Source organism: Pristis pectinata, chromosome 24, assembly GCF_009764475.1.
Source record: "Pristis pectinata isolate sPriPec2 chromosome 24, sPriPec2.1.pri, whole genome shotgun sequence".
Lineage (NCBI taxonomy): Eukaryota > Metazoa > Chordata > Chondrichthyes > Rhinopristiformes > Pristidae > Pristis > Pristis pectinata.
This window is the reverse complement of record NC_067428.1, coordinates 14,049,505-14,068,857: the sequence shown is the minus strand read 5'-3', so window position 1 is coordinate 14,068,857 and position 19,353 is coordinate 14,049,505. Positions and strand designations below refer to the sequence as shown.

The window sequence follows — 19,353 nt, the reverse complement described above, 5'->3', positions numbered from 1 at the left end:
CTCCTTTCCCACCTGATCCTCGCTTCCCTCCCCATCTGGTTTGGTTTTCCCCATCCACTCAGCTCTCTCGCATTTTAACGCTTTTCAAGCCCGGCTATAAATGTAGAGAGGGTAATCGACTGCATAATGCCTCAAAGCTGAACACAATCTTGTCCTGACCTTATATGGAAGGATATGCAGTTCCTTCAGCTGCAATCAGAAGAAGTAAGTTTAAGCTCATTTTCTCCTCCCCACCCCAGGGGCTCAGTGACCTGGTGCAGTGATACGGTCCGATCAGTGGCATAGCTAGTAGAACCGCTGCCTCTTTAATCCCAATCTCTGACGTCGTCCACATGGAGACTGCATGTTCTCCCTGTGACTGTGTAGGTTTCCTCCTACAACCCAAAAATGTGCTGGTTATGTTAATTGGCCATTATAAATTGCCCCTTGTATGTAGGCAAGTGGCAGAATCTGAGAGGAGGGGGAGTTGGTAGGAATGTGGGGAGAATAGCTTACAGGGAAAATGAGTGGGGGAATGGAATGAGCCAACATTGACTCGTTGGGCCCAAATGACTTCCTGTAATGTTGTATGGAAATATAAGCATATTCAATGGCTGGCACTTCTCCTTGGCCCCTCCCACCTCCCAGCCATGTCACTCATGATGATCCTTGCAAATCACAGAACCTATTCAACAAGGAATGTATAGCAAAATAACTAATCAAAATGGGCAGCAAGCATCTCAACTAGGTCAGTGAGGGGTGGAGGGAGATTATGGGGAAGGACTGCATGCCCTTCGAGCGGATCCAATGACAACAACATCCTGCACATATCAGAACCCTCACATCTTCCCAAAACTGGCACAAGTGGAACATTTACCTCACACAGGATCAGCTCAAATGTTTCCTTCAGGATTCCGTGAATAACAGATAGTTTTCTAATATTCCGATGAAATTCAGCGATTGGAATAATCAGCTTGTAAATTTCATAAACCGTTTCATAAAATTCTGCCTTTAAAAACAAGCAAGAATTTTAATGTTATACACACTGCACTTTGAAAACAGCACTACAATACACCAAAGCTCCTGATCAAAGTGTACTTCTTTTAAAAATGATTTTTTTTTACAGCTCACGATGCTAGGAATGGCAACACCATTTCATAACAGGTAGACCATGAAGTAAATAATACATTTAAGTTCCGTCAACATCACAAGCTATTGAAAGATCAGTGCTTACAGCACAGTGGCTCTTTGAAAGACTTGTCAACACAGTTGCAGGTCAGGAAAAGTACAGAGTGATAGTTCTTTGACACTGCTGACATTGGTCCATCAAACAACGGCAGCATAGATACAGCAAAGATTAAATATTGGGTAAAGGTCTGTTTACATTATTTAATTGAGCAGTCAGAGGATAGACACAGTAAAAGCCAGATGCCAAGTGAAACTGTAGATAAAACTAGATATAAATATGGGCGATTTGCCTAATCTAATTTCTCTGTATTTACTTTGTAGAGAATGTAAACATAAAGTAGAGATTACTAGTCCTTTTCACAAACTGAGATTCATGACAAAAATAATCCCAGGAATCCTGGCATTGTTGCCAACCTGGTGAGCTGACTACTGAGCTTGCTCCTTCATCTGTGCTTATGTTTCAAGAAAGCTCCATGCTAGAGAAGTAGAATCAGAACTCCTGTTCTTAGCAGCAGACACATAGCCTTACAAGGGTTGAATGCATACCTTGTTGAAGAGTTCAGCTGCCTCATCCAACAACTCCAAGAGACCCTCTTCACTGAGCAAGTTTCCTGTCCAAATACCCTCCCTCTCCATGGAAAAGATCTCTTCAGACACCAAAGATTCCTCCAGGACATTGATGGAAATTTTCTGGTGAAAAAAGAAGTCCAAAAACTATCTGTTACCAAAAGAAAATCAAAGGCCACTAAGCAATCCTAGGCCACCAATTGCCAACAGCCAATCAAAAGCAATGAAGATCCAAGAGCCAAGAACTAACAAACAACCATTCCTTAAGAGTTGGTGTAATTTCCAGTCTTAATATCTTAATTTTTTTTTAAAGAATCACAATTTGAAAGATGTATCCAGAATCCTTTAAAACATTATGATATTAAAAAGTATATACTGGTAAATTTGATAGACTATGTCCTCAAGGGTTGAACACTAGGACATAAACTAGGTAAAAGCCATTCAACCTGGGACACTCCTTTGTGAACTTATAGACTCAGACAGGCAAACCAAGGCACAGGTGGCCAAAACAAATATACTCAAAAAATATGATGCTACTGACAATTTTCAGTAAAGTTCACTCCTTTATAATAGGACACTGGCACTGGAAGTGGTGCAGCCTTTATCTTTTATTCATCAGGTCACACAATGAAGGAATAAACTTTTCCAAAGCTTCTAATGAAAATAAAAATGGCAGCTTATGGGAAAGTGATCTCACCTGCCGAGCATGGATCCAGCCCTGTAGGAATCAGTATGTCGCAGGCTCTGTCTCGAGCTCTCATTCTCAAACACCCCTTGTCAAATGTCAAATTCTGGACATGTTTTTAAGATTTGATGGTGGTATTCATTGCTGTTTATGATCATCTGAAATTCCCTCACCAAACCTCTCCACCTCTCTTTTCCTTTGAAGTTCATCTCAAAACCAAGCTTTTAGTCGTCTAACCTAATATTTTCTATGACTCTTTGTCAGATGGTGTTTGATAACGCTCCAATGTAGCATCCAATTATTTTTATTATGTTCATCAAATCACAGGAAATGTACAGTGCAGAAGGAGGCCATTTGCTCCATCATGTTTACACCAGGTGAAAAGGGCTACCCACCTTAAAACTACCTTCCAGCTCTAGATCCATGACAAGCAGGTCATGGCTGTTCAACTATACATCAGCGTACCATTTAAATGTGTTTAGGTTTCTGCCTCTGCCACTCTTCATACAGTGAATTTCAGACCCCTAGCACCTGCTGGGTGAAAATAATGTTCCTCATCTCCCCTCTAATCCTTCCACCCTTAATTTAAATTTATACCCCTGGTTTTTGACCCCTCAGCTAAGTGAAATAGTGACGTGTCACTCATTAAGAATGAAGTAATTTTCACAACTCTTATTCCTCTCATCTGTCGAGGTCTCTCATACTTTTATAGGCCTCAATTAAGTCCAAGGGGCCTCAGTTTCTCCTCACCATATATATCCTCCCATTTATTGTATATTCCATTCCATTGTTGCACCTGCCCCGCTGCATGAGCTCACACTTCTCCCAGTTCAATTCCTTTTGCCACTTCTCTGCCCAATTGACCATACCATCTATATCCTCCTTAAGTTGAATGCTCGCCCCTTACCTGTCAACCATACAATCAATTTACATTAAAAGATGCCACATAGGTACAAGTTGTTGTTGTCACCCATTGGCAGAAGCTGACCTGGAAATTCACACTGCCCATGGGCAGATGGACAGATCCGTCAACACGGTTCAAATATTCAGCCACCAGGGCAGCGCTGTGCACCAAGCAGTGGGCCGCCTCGGCAAAGCACTTCCTCTCAATGTGCTTCGTCATGATGTTCCGCAGCCACATCAGGCGAAGGTCCACGTAACTCTGCAAACCCTTCGCAATTCTAGAGAAAGCACAAACCACATACTGCCAATAAATAACCTCGCCCGAGCAGAACAGTGGCCTATTCCCTTACTTACTACACAGTCACACTATTGGATTTTGATCAGGGACCTTTCCCAGTCTTGTTAATTGGACACAAATTAGTAGGTGTGAAGCATATCCTTCACAGTAAAGGAGGAAAGGATTTACACATGTATGGGCAGAATGATGTCACAGCAATTAGTGCTACTGCCTCACAGCTCCAGCAACACAGGTTCGATCCTGACCTTGGGTGCTGCCTGTGTGGACTTTGCACCCTCCATCTGGGCTTCCCCTGGGTGAGCTGGTTTCCTCTCACATTCCAAAGTAATGCTGGTAAATTAATTAACTACAGGACATTACTCCTAATTTAGGTGGGAGGCTGGAGAATCGGGCATGTAATAGGTTATAGGAAAATAAGTGGGGGAATGGGGTTGATGGGGTTCTGTGAGCCAACATAGACTTGATGGACCAAGTGGCCTTCTATATTGTAAAAATTTAGTTTCTTGATTTAGAGAGAGTCGAGAAGATTCCTATGGTTTTTCCCATTATTGTTGTAAACCTGGAATCATCGATACACAAAGATTATCCAGGGTTGGGAAAGTCTATTGTCGTCCATCTGGCTGATTCCAAGATGTGTGCAAAGTAATCAGGACTTGCTTAGGATAGGACAGGTGATTGGCCTGTGTCCCTCTCAACAATAAATAACACAGCCCTGCCTGTGCAGAGAAATCAGTCAGAATCGAGGGATCCTGATAAATCACAGATGACACTGGTTTGAAAGTTCCAGATGTTTGTGTTGCCAGATGTGACAGTGTGATCCTTTCCTGCGTGTTAGCAATATCCTATATCATAGGGGCACAGCTGAGCTCAGTATGCTGCAGCTTCGATCACCAGCAGATTTATCTCAAGGGCCCAGAGAATCAGCTCTAATAAAAGCTACCAAATGTTGAGGGTCAAAGGTAAATGGGTGATCCACATTACTGGATTCGTCACTCAACAGTGTTTAACCGCCCAGCATCAATTAATGGAGAGATTGGATTTTTCTAACAGGTCACTATCCCACCACCACCAGACAATCCTCCCACACACCATACACAGTAGAGGCGATGGTCAATGTCCTTGAAGGTATTACCTGTACATGAGGTCGATCTGCATGTCTGTATCCTGGGGGAATTCCTGCAGCTTCACTGTGTCACACAATACCCCATTCAAATTCTGTAAAAGCTCTTCCACCTGAAAGATCGTCACTTTGTAACCATTGATTACTTCCTTGGTTATTATATTATCAATTAGACCGATCACTTAGACCCACAAGGGATGGTACAGTCACACTACAGGTAAAGCTGCTGCCTCACAGTCTAGTGACCCAGCTTCAATCCTGATCTCTGGAGTTTGCTCATTCTCTACAAAATGTAAAATATATGCCCTTCAGTATCTGTAGTTATGAGTTTGAGAAAAGATCGTTGAATAATTCTATTGATAAATTTTCCTTTGTCTTCACAAAATAAAATTCCCAGATGTTGCACCTGCTCTCTTTCTTGCTCCCACCCTGACTGCAGTCATCAAACCACTCCCTAATAATTGCTGGCATAGCCACACTCATTTCTCAGACAGAAGGACAGAGAGGGACAAAGGTCTGTTGGCTCAGGGATTCCAAGGTGGACACAGCCAGTCTGTGCTGGCAACAGCCCCAGGCTTAGTGTTGAGAGGAGCAGAGGTTTCTGCTCCACTGCCTCACTGTTCTTTATGTTGACTCCTTGAGCTGATCTGATGGGCCTCAGATGAAGCACAGTGTTGGAGATAGACTCCAGAACAGGAAGGTCTGCGGCAATGTTGGACCAACTCTAAAAGAAAAAAGGAAGCCAAGACCAGGGATTCTTGATCTGTCTTCAGGCCTTGTCCATGTAACACCCACTTGACCAGGGTTGCTAATCTCCAACAACAGCCTGAAGGCCTCAAGCCGGACACTCAGATGTACATGGGCCGGGCTCAGGCTTATTGCTGCTGCATTTCCTTGGCCTGATTCCCAGGTTGAGGCCCTGTCAGATCGTCCTGAGACTGGATACCCCAGACCAATGTTAGCATCCTGATCCAGGAACCAGAAACATTTATACTACCTAATTCACAGCCAACAAGGCTGCTGCGCAAACAGAGCATAAATCTCACAGTTCCCACAAAAGAAACACATCATTTGCCCCGTGATTAGCACTGAAGTTAATTTAAGGTTTAGGGTTTCCTTACCTGCCCAGGGAAGCTGGTTCCCTTCATGGCTCTGTCTGCTTCCAGGTAAGTTTGGATCATACCGAGGGATGTCTGGAGACATTGTTTGTCTTGGTTGGATAGTTTCTCCGCCAAGGATGCCAGGGTTAGGGTGATGTACATTTTTGCTTTTGGAAAATGCTGAACACAAGTCCCAGGTTAGCAACAGTCAAACTATCTGGAAAATATTCTGCTCCACATTAAATATCAGATTTTGTTGTTTGATTACCCGTTTCCAATATAGTATCATTTCCAGATCTGTTTTTCTACCAACTCTTGACACAAGAGTGTGGGCCCCTTTATCTCCAACCTTTCTTCTATCTACCTTAATAAGTTTTTAATCCACCTGAGCAGCTGGCTTCCTGTTCCATACTGGCCCATCCTACAAGGAAATTATCTGTGCCACAGTACCAAAGACATTACTAAGGTTGAAATCTACAGAAGCTGTGCAGTTAATAAAACACATCGCTGCCCGAAGGATCAATGGTGAAGAGTTAGGCATTTCTTCCATATTGAAGTAGCAAATGTTAGAACACTAACACAGAAACACTGACCTGAGCTCAAGTGGCCCCAGCCACAGCTCACAGCTACTGTTAAGATGATAGAAACTTATTTGCTGTTTCTGTTTCATCAACTTTGCAGTTTTAACTCAAATAAAGACAGAAAATGCTGGAAATTCTAAGCAGGTCAGACAGCATCTGTGGAGAGAGAAACAGAGTTAATGTTTTAGGTCCAAGACTCTTTATTGAAAAAGGGAAGCAGAGATAATAAGGATATAAACTTGTTTTCTCCCTTTCCCAAAGGTTCTTTAACCAGAAAGTTAACTGTTTCTCTTTCCACAGGTGTTGCCTAACCTGTTCAGTATTTCCAGCATTTTCTAATTTTTATCTTCGATTTCCAGTATCCACATTTTTTTATTTTCAACTAACTCTTCCATGAATTAAATTATTCAACTGCTATTGATCAGACCTGACACTCACAGCTCACATCCCAAATTACTGTGAAAATTAAATTTGGAAAGTAAGTTGTCTTTGGAACCCACGAGCTGTTTCTCACTCACTGCTTTGTAGCTCTGCCTCATGAGCAGGTAGACGGAGACTGAGGCCTGGACCCGTGTGGTCTCAAAGTGACTTGTGCATCTTTGCAGCAGCAGCAAGCACAGCTCCATGGAATGCTCCGAGTCTTCCTCAAACAGCACTTCTGGAAACTGCAGTAAGGACACAGCAACAACCAGTTACCTCTGCAGAAGCAACTGCTCAGCTACTCAGAACAACAACCAATCAACGGCTTCAGTGCAGCACACACAACTTGTGTTAACGGAGGCTGAGACAATTCAGTGGCAATCAGTATTCTTTAAAACACTCAGGCATAAACGTGAGCGCAACACACACACAATCACACGTAGATATATATGCATACATATATATACACAAATATGCACATGCAGTCGTACACACATACATGCTCAAACATATACATGCATGCTTACATAAGTAACAAGCAACACACACACACACACAGGTATATGCAAAAGTAGATACAAACATTAATAAAGACAAACACACAGATGTATTAATTTGCTAACAGCCAAACTGCAGAACTGAGATTACTTCTTCAATGGCAACAAGTTACTGTCCTTTTCCATATCTAGTTAACTTACAGAATCCCACTTTATCCTAATCAGAGGACTTTTCTCCCCATCTGAGCCTTCAGAAAAAGAAGAAATGCATCTGCAGTGGAGCTTCAGGATGCCCAGCTTGCAACCTCAGGGAAACAGAGAATTAGATGGACACATATGGACAGAAAGTGACAGAGGGGCATAGATAGGCAGGAAGCAGATAACCTGAGACTGGAAATGGAGCATCAGAGAAGCTGGGGACTGGTGGACACTGAAAATACAACATATTACTGAATAATCTGCTTGGAACTTTTTTTTAAGGGTGGGGGGAATAGAACATAAAGAGCTAGAAATTCTATTTCACACTAAAGGGTGTAGCTGGGGCACATCAAAGGAGGATTTGGTCATAGGCCTATTGCTGTAACCTTCAGTAGTGCTTGAGGTCTTGAATGGGCTTTGCACATTTACTGGATGAAAATGTGCTATCCAGGAGTGAGGCTGAGTTTAGGGTGTTTTGGGTGGGCAGGGTGGGGGGGAGGAGATTGTTTCAAGATGGGGCCATTGGTTGCAAGCACAAATGAGACTGCAGCTCATTTACCCAACTGGAGTCTGGAGCTTTATTGGCAATTAGGAAGTGGGAGGGGGTGAGTGGGGAAAGTGGTCAGTGATCAGATTAGTGGTGAAAGTGTGGCTATGGGTATCAGGGGCTCCAGAAAGGGTCTTGGACCACTGTTGCATTGAAGCCTCAGTGGATGGCTAGGTTGGGTTACAACATGTTCAGGAAGGATGGGTAGCACTGTTGATAAAAGACAATACTATAGTGCTGGGGAGAAAGAATAATGTTGAAGGGTGAATGACAGAAACTGTTAGAACTAGGAAACAGTAGAGGGAACATTACACTGCTGAGTGTATTCTATAGGGAACCACTGAGAGGGAGAAATAGAAATAGAGAGGAGCACAAATGTAGGGAAATTAAAAGAAGTACAAAAACTATAGGGTGTTATAATAGGGGACTTCTATTAGCCCAAATTAAATGATGATAATAATACTATTAAGGACAGAAAAGGTGAAGAATTTCTAAAAGGTGTCCAGGATAATTTTCTAGAGCAGTATGTCCATTGAGGAAGGAGGCATTGTTGGATCTGGTTCTAGGTAATGAGGTAGGTCAACCGCAACAGGTTTTGATTGGGAAGCATTTAGGAGATTGTGATCTTATCATAAGATTTAGGTTAGCTATAGGAAAGAGAAGGAACAATGAAAAGAATAAATAATTAATTGGAGGAAGAGCAATTTCATTGGGATAGGAATGGATCTGGCCTGGGTAAAATGGAAAGGAAAGTTGACAGGCAAAACTGTAACAGGACAATGGTCTGCCTTTAAGGAAGATATGTTTCTGATACAGTTGATGCACATTTCCATGAGTGGCAAAGGAAGAATAAACAATTCCAGAGCTCCATGGATGATGAAAGAGATACAGAGGAGGTAAAGCAAAAAGTGTTCCATGTGATAAGTGTCAGGTTGCAAATAGCAGTGAGAACCAGGCTGATTACAAAAGAATCAAGAGGGAAGTAAAAATTCAAATAAGAGAGGCAAAGCAAACATATGAGAAGAAGATTAGCTGCCAACATAAGTGGGAATCAGAGCTTTTAGTAGTACAAAAATGGCAGTGCATAGGGAAATGGAGCCCTTCAAGGACAAAAAGAGGAACACACTTGGATGCTGAGTTCACTGTTAAGGTGCTAAATGAATACTTGTCATCTATCTTCACAAGGGAAGAGGGCGCTTACTAAGTAATAATGAAGGAGGAGATAATTGGGGCTGTGAAAATGTTAAAGATTGATAGCATGGAGGTATTAGAAAAGTTGACAGACTTAAAAGTGGGTATGTCACCAGGACCAGATGGGATGCATCCTAGCATTTTGGAGGAAGTGTGGGGAGAAAATCGTGGTGGCACTGACCATAATTTTTCAATGTTCTTTGGATATGTGGGAGACCACAGAAAGGAGAATATTATGCCCTTGTTCAAGGACAAGCCCAGCAGCTACAGGCCGTTCTTTTTAACCCCAGTGGTGGGAAAGCTTTTAGAAATATTGATCCAGGGTAGGATTAATAGCCATCAAGAGGAAAATGGATTAATTAAGACAAGCCAGCATGGACTTGTTGAGGGCAAATCATGTTTAATCAATTTAACAGAATTTTTTGATGAGGTAACAGATAGAATGCTGTCAGGGGTTGTGTACATGAAATTCCAGAAGGCCTTTGATAAGGTGCCGCATGGCAGTCTTATCAAAAAGGAGACATTGATTGCATGGATATGAAGATGACTAAGTAACAGGTAATAGGGGGTCATGCATATGGACATTCGTCAGATTCGAGGAAGGTGGATAATGGTGTTGTCCAGACATCAGTGTTAGGAAGACATTACTCTTCCTGATTTATATCAATGATGTAGACTTAGGGGTGCAAACCCATAATTTCTAAATTAGTGTATGACTCAAAACTTGACAGTATTGTGGGCTGTGAAGGGGATAGTGATAGCAACAGTAAATAAACGAGCTGGCAGGCACATGGCAGATGAAGTTTAACGTGAAGAAACGAGAAATGATGCATTTTGTTATTAAGAATGAGGAGAAACAATATAGAATAAAGGAAAATATTCTAAAAGGGGTGCATGAGTAAATGGACCAGGGAGGGGGGTATGTGTGTATAAATCATTGAAAGTGGCAGGGCAGTTGAGAAAGTTAATAAGTTATACACAATTCTGTATTCTATCATTTGAGGCATAGAGAATAAAAGGAAAGTTATACTGAACCTTTACAAAACATGGGTCCAGCCTCAGCTGGGGCACTTGTGTTCAGTTCTGGAATTCAATTCACATTATAGGAAGGATGTGAAGAATTAGAGAGTCCAGAAAAGATTTATGAAATTGGTTCTTGGAATGACGTACCATAGTTTCAAGGATAGATTTGAGAAGCTGGGGCTGTTTTCTTTGGATGAGAAGGCTGAGGGGAGATTTGATAGAAGTATATAAAATGATGAGGGGTCAGTACAGAGTGGATAGAGGGAGGATGTTCCCTTTGGTTGGAGGGTTGAGGGCTAGAGGTCACAGGTATAACTTAATGGGGAAGAGAATTAAGAGCAACATGAGGAAAAAATATTTTTAGCAGGAATCTGAAGTGTACTGTCTCCAGATGAAGAGGAAGTAGGTTCAATTGCGGCCTTCAAGAGAGAAATTGATAAGCACATGGTGGAGAAAACTTTGCCAGGCTTCGGGGAAAGGCCCTGTGAGTGGAACTAGAGAGTTGCTCTGGTAGAGAGTTGGTGCAAACATGGTGGGCCGAATGGCCTCCTCTTATGTTGTAACTATTCAATGTTTCTATGAGTGCCTCAATGGTTTGTTCTGAATAGCTGTCCCTTTAAGCCTACATAAGGGCCAATACCCACTTCATTTAGTACTCACATTAAACAATTCATTCATTCTCTAAAGTTCTTGCTGTTCATGAAATGTCTGGTTACCTTGGCAATGATGGCTCGCTGGGTGTTGAAGCAGTTTTTTAGGTACTGAGTGCTCTGGTTGCAGGACAGGCTGTGAATCAAGACCTTCAGGACCCCTGTGACCACAGACCTAAACTCAGGCATTGGGCTGGTCAACTGGAACAATGAAAATGTTGTTAAACAGTTGGTGGAAATCAGTCCTGGAATGTCGTGGCCCTGTGACCTTCCTCTCATACCCCAAGGGTGAGAGCCAAGGTCTGACTTCTTCAAATAATCATTCCTTGAATACACAGCTTGCTAAACAGGGGGCTCATGGTAACGGTGCTTGAATCTTATCTGAACCTTGGAATATCTGATAGATACAATGCACAGTATTAATTAATAAGTAAACCCATGAGTTAATATTACCAGTGTATTTAAGAAGGGGAATAGTGAACTGTTTCAGTAACTGTGACTGTGAAAGCATGTAACTAGTGAGGCAAAAGAACTAATAAATGTATCTGGCAATCACAGGGAAAAACAATCAAATGTAGGGTAAACCATTAAGTAGATATCTGCAGATTAAATATTATAATGCTGATCATTTGATTTTGCAACTATCAATGATTTAAAAATAGGCCAATCTGTGGACAGTTTCTCAGATCTTGAGCTATAGTATTCTAAAAGCAAGAATTCAAAAGAAAAATATAATTCCATTTCTAAGTGCTTGAGAATGATAACATGATTTATATGGTATTATGGGGAGACACAATAGTGCAGCTCGTAGAGCTGTTGCCTCACAGCACTGGAGACTTGGGTTCAATCCTGATTGCAGGTGCTGTCGGTGTGGAGTTTGCACACTCTCCCTGTGAATGCATGTTTCCTCCGGGTTCTCCACTTTCCTCCCACATCACAAAGATGTGTGGGTTAGTAGGTTAATTGACCGCTGTAGATTTAAACTGGTGTGCAGGTGAGTGGTAGAATCAGCAGGGAGTGGATGAGAATGTGGGGAGAATAAAATGGGATTCATGTAGGATTAGGGTAAATGGGTTGTTGATGGTCAGCATAGACTCCGTGTGCTGAAGGACTCGTTTCCATGTTGTATCTCTCTCTGACTCCAAGACTCAATGAACGTATCAATTGTTAAGCATGATGAAGGATGGACGAGAGGTGGGGAGGGTGGTGGTTGGTTGTGGGTGGACAGAAGAACACAATACTTCATACCTGGATCATCAGCTCCAGAGTATCCAACACAATCAGGTTGGTCTCCATGGTCAGGTTTCCATTGATCAAGGCTTCATGCTCCAGTTCCAACTTCAACCTGAGATAGCAGAGATAAGCAAAGAGTCACTAGGTTAACATCAGAGTTGCGAGCAAGCTGTGCCAACTTCAGGCAGGACCAGACTAGATCCGTGAAGGCCAATGGCCCAATTCTAGTGTTCAGGAAATAATAATTTCCATGATAATACACGAACTACCTCAGGCACTTACCCACCCTCTCCAAAACTTGCTGATACAGTGAGTACTCACTAGCTTGCCAGGCAGACCATTTCTCACATTCACCATCCTCTATTTAAAGTTACTTTCTTGGCATCCCTCTCTCTCATTCACTCATTAATATACAAGAGGACCGACAATTATTTGAACTGTCAGACAACGGTAATTTATATATAAAAGAACTTGCATTGTGCAAAGCAGCATTTCTCTATTATGCGTTTACCTCCATGCAGACAGACAGCATCTCCCCAGAGGCTTCTGGAATGTTCTACCTTAAATATCATTGCAGTATATACACAGCAAGCAGTTGGTTAAATGGTACAATTCTTATAGGGGTTCACATCTAACGTAAGCCAATTTACAGAAGTCACAGACAGAATAAACTGTCCTTTCAGCCTCCTATAACTTTGACTGAGCCTCCCTTGACAGTTCAGTGACTGCTAAACAACTTGTCTGCTTCAATGTGTGTGGGGTTCCATCTCCCAACTTCACAGCTGAGGGAGGAGGCAAAAGGGAGGTTCCCCATGGCTCCAAGATAAGGAAGGTAACACATTGAAAAGTGGCAACTGGGGGAGACTCAACACCCAAACAAACTTTGATGAGAAGTAGACAGGATGTACGTGAGTCATTATCAAAACTTGTGGTCTCTGGAGGTGCTGCTCCAGAACTTCCAGATCGAGGGAAAATTAAAAAGGTCTGAAATACAGACAAAAAATGTTGGGAAAACTCAGCTGGTCAGGTGGCTGTAGCACTGGAACTATGGGATACAAAACACGACAGCTGTTGGGGAAATCTGTAATGAAAGAGAATGCTGGAAATACCCAGCAAGACAGGCAGCATCTCTGGAGAGAGAAAACAGAGCTAACATCATAGATTTATGGCCTGTCATTCAGAATAAGCCAACTCTGATACAAATTGTAAAGGATAATTATCTGAAATTGATGAATTCCTGAGAGCTGTAATTGCAGTGAGCTTATCCAGCGTACAACTAGCCACAGAGAACCAGACAAGACACAGATTTCAGCCTAGGTCCAAGTCAAGCAGGCACACAAAAATTCACCTCAGTATCCCAAGGCAAGGGAGGGGAACATCAAAATGAATTCCTCATTTTGAGGCTGTCCACTGAGTCTTTGCTTTCAAATCCCTCTGTGGCTTTGTCACTTCCTGTTTCTGTGTCATCCAATGGCTCTCCAATGCTCTACAATCTCAATACTCTTCAGATTCTGCCCCTTACACATCCTTATTTTCTGTCATGACATCATTAGCAGCCATGACTTCAGCTAGCAAGGCCCCAAGCTCTGAACTTCCCTTCTCAACCCTCTCCAGCTTTCCCTCCTTCATGGTATACTCTTGTTCAACCAAACTTTTAGTCAACTGGCCTATTATCTCCTCAAGCAGCTTGATTCAGAAGATTGCCTGACAATGGATATGCATGTGCAGGGATGTTGGATCTTTTACTCATGTACATAGCTGTGTGCACGTGTGTGTGTGTGTGTGTGTGTGTGTGTGTGTGTGTGTGTGTGTGTGTGTGTGCGTGCGCGCGCGCACACATCTGCTTGTGTGGGTGTGTGCCTGTTTGTGTGCATGTTTGCATGCGTGACATTAGCCTTTGCATGCTTGCCTACTACCCCTTTCAGCTGATTTCTCTTATTGCTGACTACGTCACTGTGGGCTATTTCTGAAGCTACCTGTAGCTTAGGTGGAATCACTAGAGGAAGCAAAAGCCTGAGGAAATAAAGGCACTAATTGAATCAAAGTTGTCACTGCTGTGTGTAGGAAGTTGGACAGGCAGGTTGAGGCATTGGTGTCACCCAGCGCTCAACTTATTAATTCTCCTCCTTTTGTCCTGGAGTTGCCAGGAATTAAAAGGTTAATTTCTTGTCCTCTTATGTAAGTAACTGGGGAGAAAAATTATAGGAGCGTTAAAAATATTTTTTCAACTGTTTGTTGAAAGCATATGTCCATTAATTAGAATAGTGCTGGAGAAAAGGGCTGCTTGACTGGGCATGGCAGTCAGAGACAAGATAATGCAATGAAATATCCAAGCAGAATTGCCAGTCCCAGTCATTAGTCACAATCTTGGCTCCCATATCATGGAGGGGCATGTGTGAGTGATACAAAGGGCATCAGGTACCCAAGGGACACCGTTGGGGTTGGGGGAATGGGAGAAGATGGAAGATTTAGAGTAATCTCCAGAATCTGAGTGGAAATGCTGGTCAGCCCTGTGTAGCCATTGCATTCACGTGGGAATAGATGCATACGATTACGCTGGGTAGGGAAAATCAGGCTTTTGTTTCCTCTAGTGATTCTATGTAAGCTACAGGTAGCTTCAGAAATAGCCGACAATGACATAGTCAGCAATAGCAGAAATCAGCTGAAAGGGGAAGTAGGCAAGCATGCAAAGGCTAATGTCACGCATGCAAACATGCACGCAAACAGGCACACACCCACACTCACATATGCAGCCGTGCGCATGCGCACACACACACACACAAACACTCATGCACACACAAGCGCACACAGCTACGCACATGAGTAAGATCACACTGGGGGTAAATCTGGCATTGAGTATGAAATGGGTTGTATTGAATTGACTACCCATCTTAAAGCATTGAGGCCAAACTTCGGTGGAAGGGAACATGATGCAAAGTGCAAGATTGACTGCCAATTCACATGCATCTATTTTGCACTCCTTGTCAAGAATAATTGTACCCCCATATGCAACTACGCACAAATACATACGTTAATAACCAAACTAAGTACATCACACACAAAAATACAAAGAATGATGAAAATGGAATCTTCTTACTTGTCTTTGCCGATAGATTGGCGCCACTGTGTCAGGTCTTTCCTCCAGCGTAACTTCTCCTGAAGGCCCACATTCATCCCAGGGAACAACCTGTCAATTCCTGAAACAAATAACTTAGGTGAGGGATGTAGAAGGAGCAGAGACAATCACAAACTTTGGCCAGGGTAGGACTTTCATACTGCTTGCAATTTATGCACCATGGGCCAAATTTTTGGTACAGGACATCCATCTCAGCAGTGAAGACCAGGTTTATTTTACGTACAGACCTCACTTAAATTCTGCATGCTGTGGGTAGCTCTGCAACAATGGGCCAAATAGCCTCCTTGCGTCAATAATTTCATGATTCAACAATCTAAGGCAGTTTGCTGAGATTAACAACAGTACTTCGCATTTATATAGCAACCTTATTGTAATAAAATAGTCCAAGACGGTATCAAATAGTCAGAAATGGTATCAAACAAAATTTGGACCCGAGTCACAGCAAAAGACAGCAGGCCAGTCTCAAAGAGAGGATGACAAAGAGGTTCAAGGAGGGAATTCAGAGTTCAGGGCCTAAACAGCTGAAGGCATGGGATCCAATGGTGAACAAAGAAACTTGGGGATACTCAGTAATGTCAGCCAGCTGAGTTGCTGGCAGCAGTTACTGATCAGCTTTGGGTGGGGAAGGGATACTGTAAACCTGATCCATTGTAAAAACAATTGTAACATGTGAATACATATTTTAAATGCCCATCGTGACAATCCTACATGGTACACTCACACTTACATTATCCTGTAAGAGAAACAGAAGTGACAAGCAGGTTGAGTGAGCAAAGGAATGAACACAAGGCAAAACCTAACATTTTCCAAGGATGAGGCCGACGGGCAGATGACATCCTGCATTTTATTTGTGGGAAGAACAGACCAGATGCAGGAAAGATGTTCCCCATGGTGGGGAAGTCCAGAACTGGGCTCACAGCCTCAGGATCCAGTTCCTAGTTCTATGCTTCTACAATTCATAAAACAACAAGGAATATCCCCTCCCTGGGCTTTGTCAGCCTCGCCACCAACTGACAGTGAAATGGGTGCCTGCCCAACTCAGGAGCTGCCTCATCACCAGCCAAGGCCAGCCTTTCCAATGGCCTCATTAACAGGAACAATCGGGCAGCAAATCATTGTTCCATCTTCCCTATCCATTACTGGTGCTGTGTGTACCCTGGACCAGGAGGGGCCCGGACATTTAATCCTATGCACTCAATCTCCCAACAATCTGCAAAAAGGCGCAGAGTGAGAGCAAGACAACTTCTTCAGGAGTTAAAGTTGGTGAAGAGACACAACAAACTGAACCTGTCTTGAAGAGGGGTAACTGATCCAGTTTGCCCATAATGCTACTAACTGTGGGAGACACGAACCCTCTCACCTGGATACTCCCGGCGTTTCATCATCTCCCTTCGGGCACCTGTGGTTCCAAAGATGGTCTCCTCTAGCCGCAACTTCATGTCTCTTGACTTCCTATAAATAAAGCTGCTGATCTGTTCTGTGGATGGCTGGCCCTGTGAACAGATGGAATGTTGTCTGATTCTCTCCTTACTCCCATAATGAAGCCAGTTCCCCACACAGACAGCAACACAAGGAGAAACAAAATGAGAAGAGGCCATCAGCTGTATTCATTTGTTGTACCACGGACTCTGTTGACAATGGCATGGAGAATCAAGAGCAACACACAAAACACTGGAGGAACTCAGCGCATCAGGCAGCATCTATGGAAGGAAATAGTTGACGTTTTGGATCAAAACCCTTCATCGGGACTGCATCCCTCCACAGATCGAGGAAGGGTGTGGGGCATTGGGCAGAGCTACATCTTGGCCTAATGGGAGAGATATTAGAACTGGGACTGGCCCCATATTCATTTCCCTAGAATAGGGAGGTGAGTGACTTTATTAACAGATCGTGGATGTGTGTCAGAGGTTAGACTTTAAGCTCAGCACAAATATAGTCTTAGGTTGCTTCTGACTGACGACAACATTCATTTCACAATATTATATTGTTTCAATTCTGCCTTTCCTCTCTGTGCCAGTGCCAGGTAGAGAAGGAACCCAATTTCAGCAGCAAACTTACGGGCCTCTCTGCTACTCTTTCTCTGTGTGCTCAGATATGGTTCATTCCACATCCACATCATTTAGCTCTGATTCATTCCTCAGAAGGTTAGTGCTCAGGTGCACATAGAAATACAGAAACCCAGGAGCAGGAATAGGCCATTTGGCCCCTCAAGCCTGTTCCACCATTCAATATGATCATGGCTGATCATCTATCTCAGAATCGTATTCTCACTCTTTCCCCTTATTCTCAATGTGTCCAGAAATTTATCTATCACATCCTTAAATATATTCGGTGAATTGGCCTTGAGAGAATTCCACAGGTCACCACCTCTGAATGAAGACATTTTTCCTTAATTCAGACCTAAATCTCTTGCCCTGTACCTAAAACTGTGAGTGCTAGACACCTCTTCTGTCTGTGTGGCCCTGTCAGAACTTTGTAAGTTTAATTAGATCCCGTCTCGTTCTAAAAGCTAATGAATACCATCCTAATCTCTCTTCATAAGACGGGCCTGCCATCCTAGGAATCAGTCTGGATTTATGGATTAAATGAACTTGGCACTCTTGCAATCCTAGGAGCAAGCCACTTCCAGCCTCTCTCAATAAGGATCATTCCCTTAAACAAATTTATTGGATTTACTAAAATTCTAAACGGTGTTACATGGGTATCTACCACCCTCTGACCTCATACTCGAAGGTGGACACACAAAGGTCGAGGAGTTCCAGAAGGCCGATCAGCTGCTGGGCTGGAAGTCCGAGGATCCATTCTTTAAGGGCTGTTTCATCAGCGTTCTTCAGAACCCACAGAAAGCAGAACAGGAGGGTCTGGGTCACTTCTGCTGACATGGTGTAACTTGAACCTGAGAGCTGTAAGGAAGAAAAATTGTTATATGCATCTTGCATATGGGTATGGATAGCAGTGTGACATGGTCAGTCAGCAATGAGAGCCAGGCAGCAAGTTCCTCGTCCCCTCTTGCCTTCACCCACAAACAGCAGATCTGCTTGTACCTAAATGTACATCTACTGATTTATAGCACCCACCCTGCCAATCGGGAGACTCAGTCAGGCTGCGACTGCTCATTCCCAGTTGTATTCTCCCTCCTCTCCTGTTGGCACTGACTCACAACTGCTTCCACACGGGCTGGCACTCATACTTCTACACCTAAGATGCTATTTGTTGGGAGGTGGTGCATCAGAGCTGAACCCGAGACTGAACTCATCCGAATCCGTAGACACGATCTGAAGTAGTTATTGGACTTGGATGAGCAGAAGACTGACTGATCCTTAGTCTGAAGTCCTGAGGCCAACTCTGTCTCAACTTTAGATTAACTCACTCCACACACAAGGCACAGCTCAGCAATACATTAGGCTGTGCATTTACTGACTGAGATTACATACTACTCCTTACTACACACGCGTAGTAAAATGTCTTACTTTTAGCTGACCACAATATGCTCCTCACCTCTTGTGATCTAATCCCCCTTGAGTCTCTCATTTTATATCTGAGTTGCCCATTATACAGTTCTCAGATCCCATCATTTGCCCCAGGTCCCATGATGTCCATGACATTTCAAGAACTCTTTATCCACAATCAATTGTCCCTGTAAGTTTTTATTCAATGTGCCAGCTCCCTGCTTATCCATTTCCTGCCTGAGGTTGGGTGTATAAAAGATCAGGCCAAGAACAGTCAGGTTATTAATGGCAAAATCAGGGGAAGATAAATAAATTCCTCCAGAATTTCCATCTTAGCAGAAGCAATCCTGACATCCAAAACTAGTAAAAGAATTAAAGGTGAAAGGACAGTCAATGGCAGGGATCCTACTGTTTCCACTGTAGACCTGAGGCAGTGGCCAAGAACATTTAATGGGCTCCGGGCCCAGAAACATTTGGATCACATGCTTGCAATGGAGAGAATCCCCAGCATGATAACTGTGTGTGTGCGCGCACGTGTGTGTGAGAGAGTTTGCGTGTGTGCGCACACTCATAGGTATGTGCATGTAT

General features: G+C 43.1%; 1 protein-coding gene across 3 annotated transcripts in view; it reads right to left on the bottom strand.

The window, feature by feature from the left end:
* Window positions 1-19,353, bottom strand: part of LOC127582385 (dedicator of cytokinesis protein 7-like) — a 151,379-nt gene that overhangs the window by 13,001 nt on the left and 119,025 nt on the right. For all 3 annotated transcript variants that reach the window (XR_007958109.1, XM_052037571.1, XM_052037572.1), the window contains exons 30-40: window positions 18,037-18,219; window positions 16,677-16,809; window positions 15,278-15,377; window positions 12,196-12,292; window positions 11,014-11,148; window positions 6,940-7,086; window positions 5,862-6,020; window positions 4,753-4,853; window positions 3,408-3,600; window positions 1,714-1,857; window positions 857-988 (exon numbers count right to left, since the gene is read on the bottom strand). Coding sequence is in view for 2 of the 3 variants with exons in the window: in XM_052037571.1 (XP_051893531.1) it covers window positions 857-988; window positions 1,714-1,857; window positions 3,408-3,600; window positions 4,753-4,853; window positions 5,862-6,020; window positions 6,940-7,086; window positions 11,014-11,148; window positions 12,196-12,292; window positions 15,278-15,377; window positions 16,677-16,809; window positions 18,037-18,219 (1,524 nt within the window). In the remaining variant the exon portion in view is untranslated. The remainder of the gene's footprint in view (window positions 1-856; window positions 989-1,713; window positions 1,858-3,407; window positions 3,601-4,752; window positions 4,854-5,861; window positions 6,021-6,939; window positions 7,087-11,013; window positions 11,149-12,195; window positions 12,293-15,277; window positions 15,378-16,676; window positions 16,810-18,036; window positions 18,220-19,353) is intronic.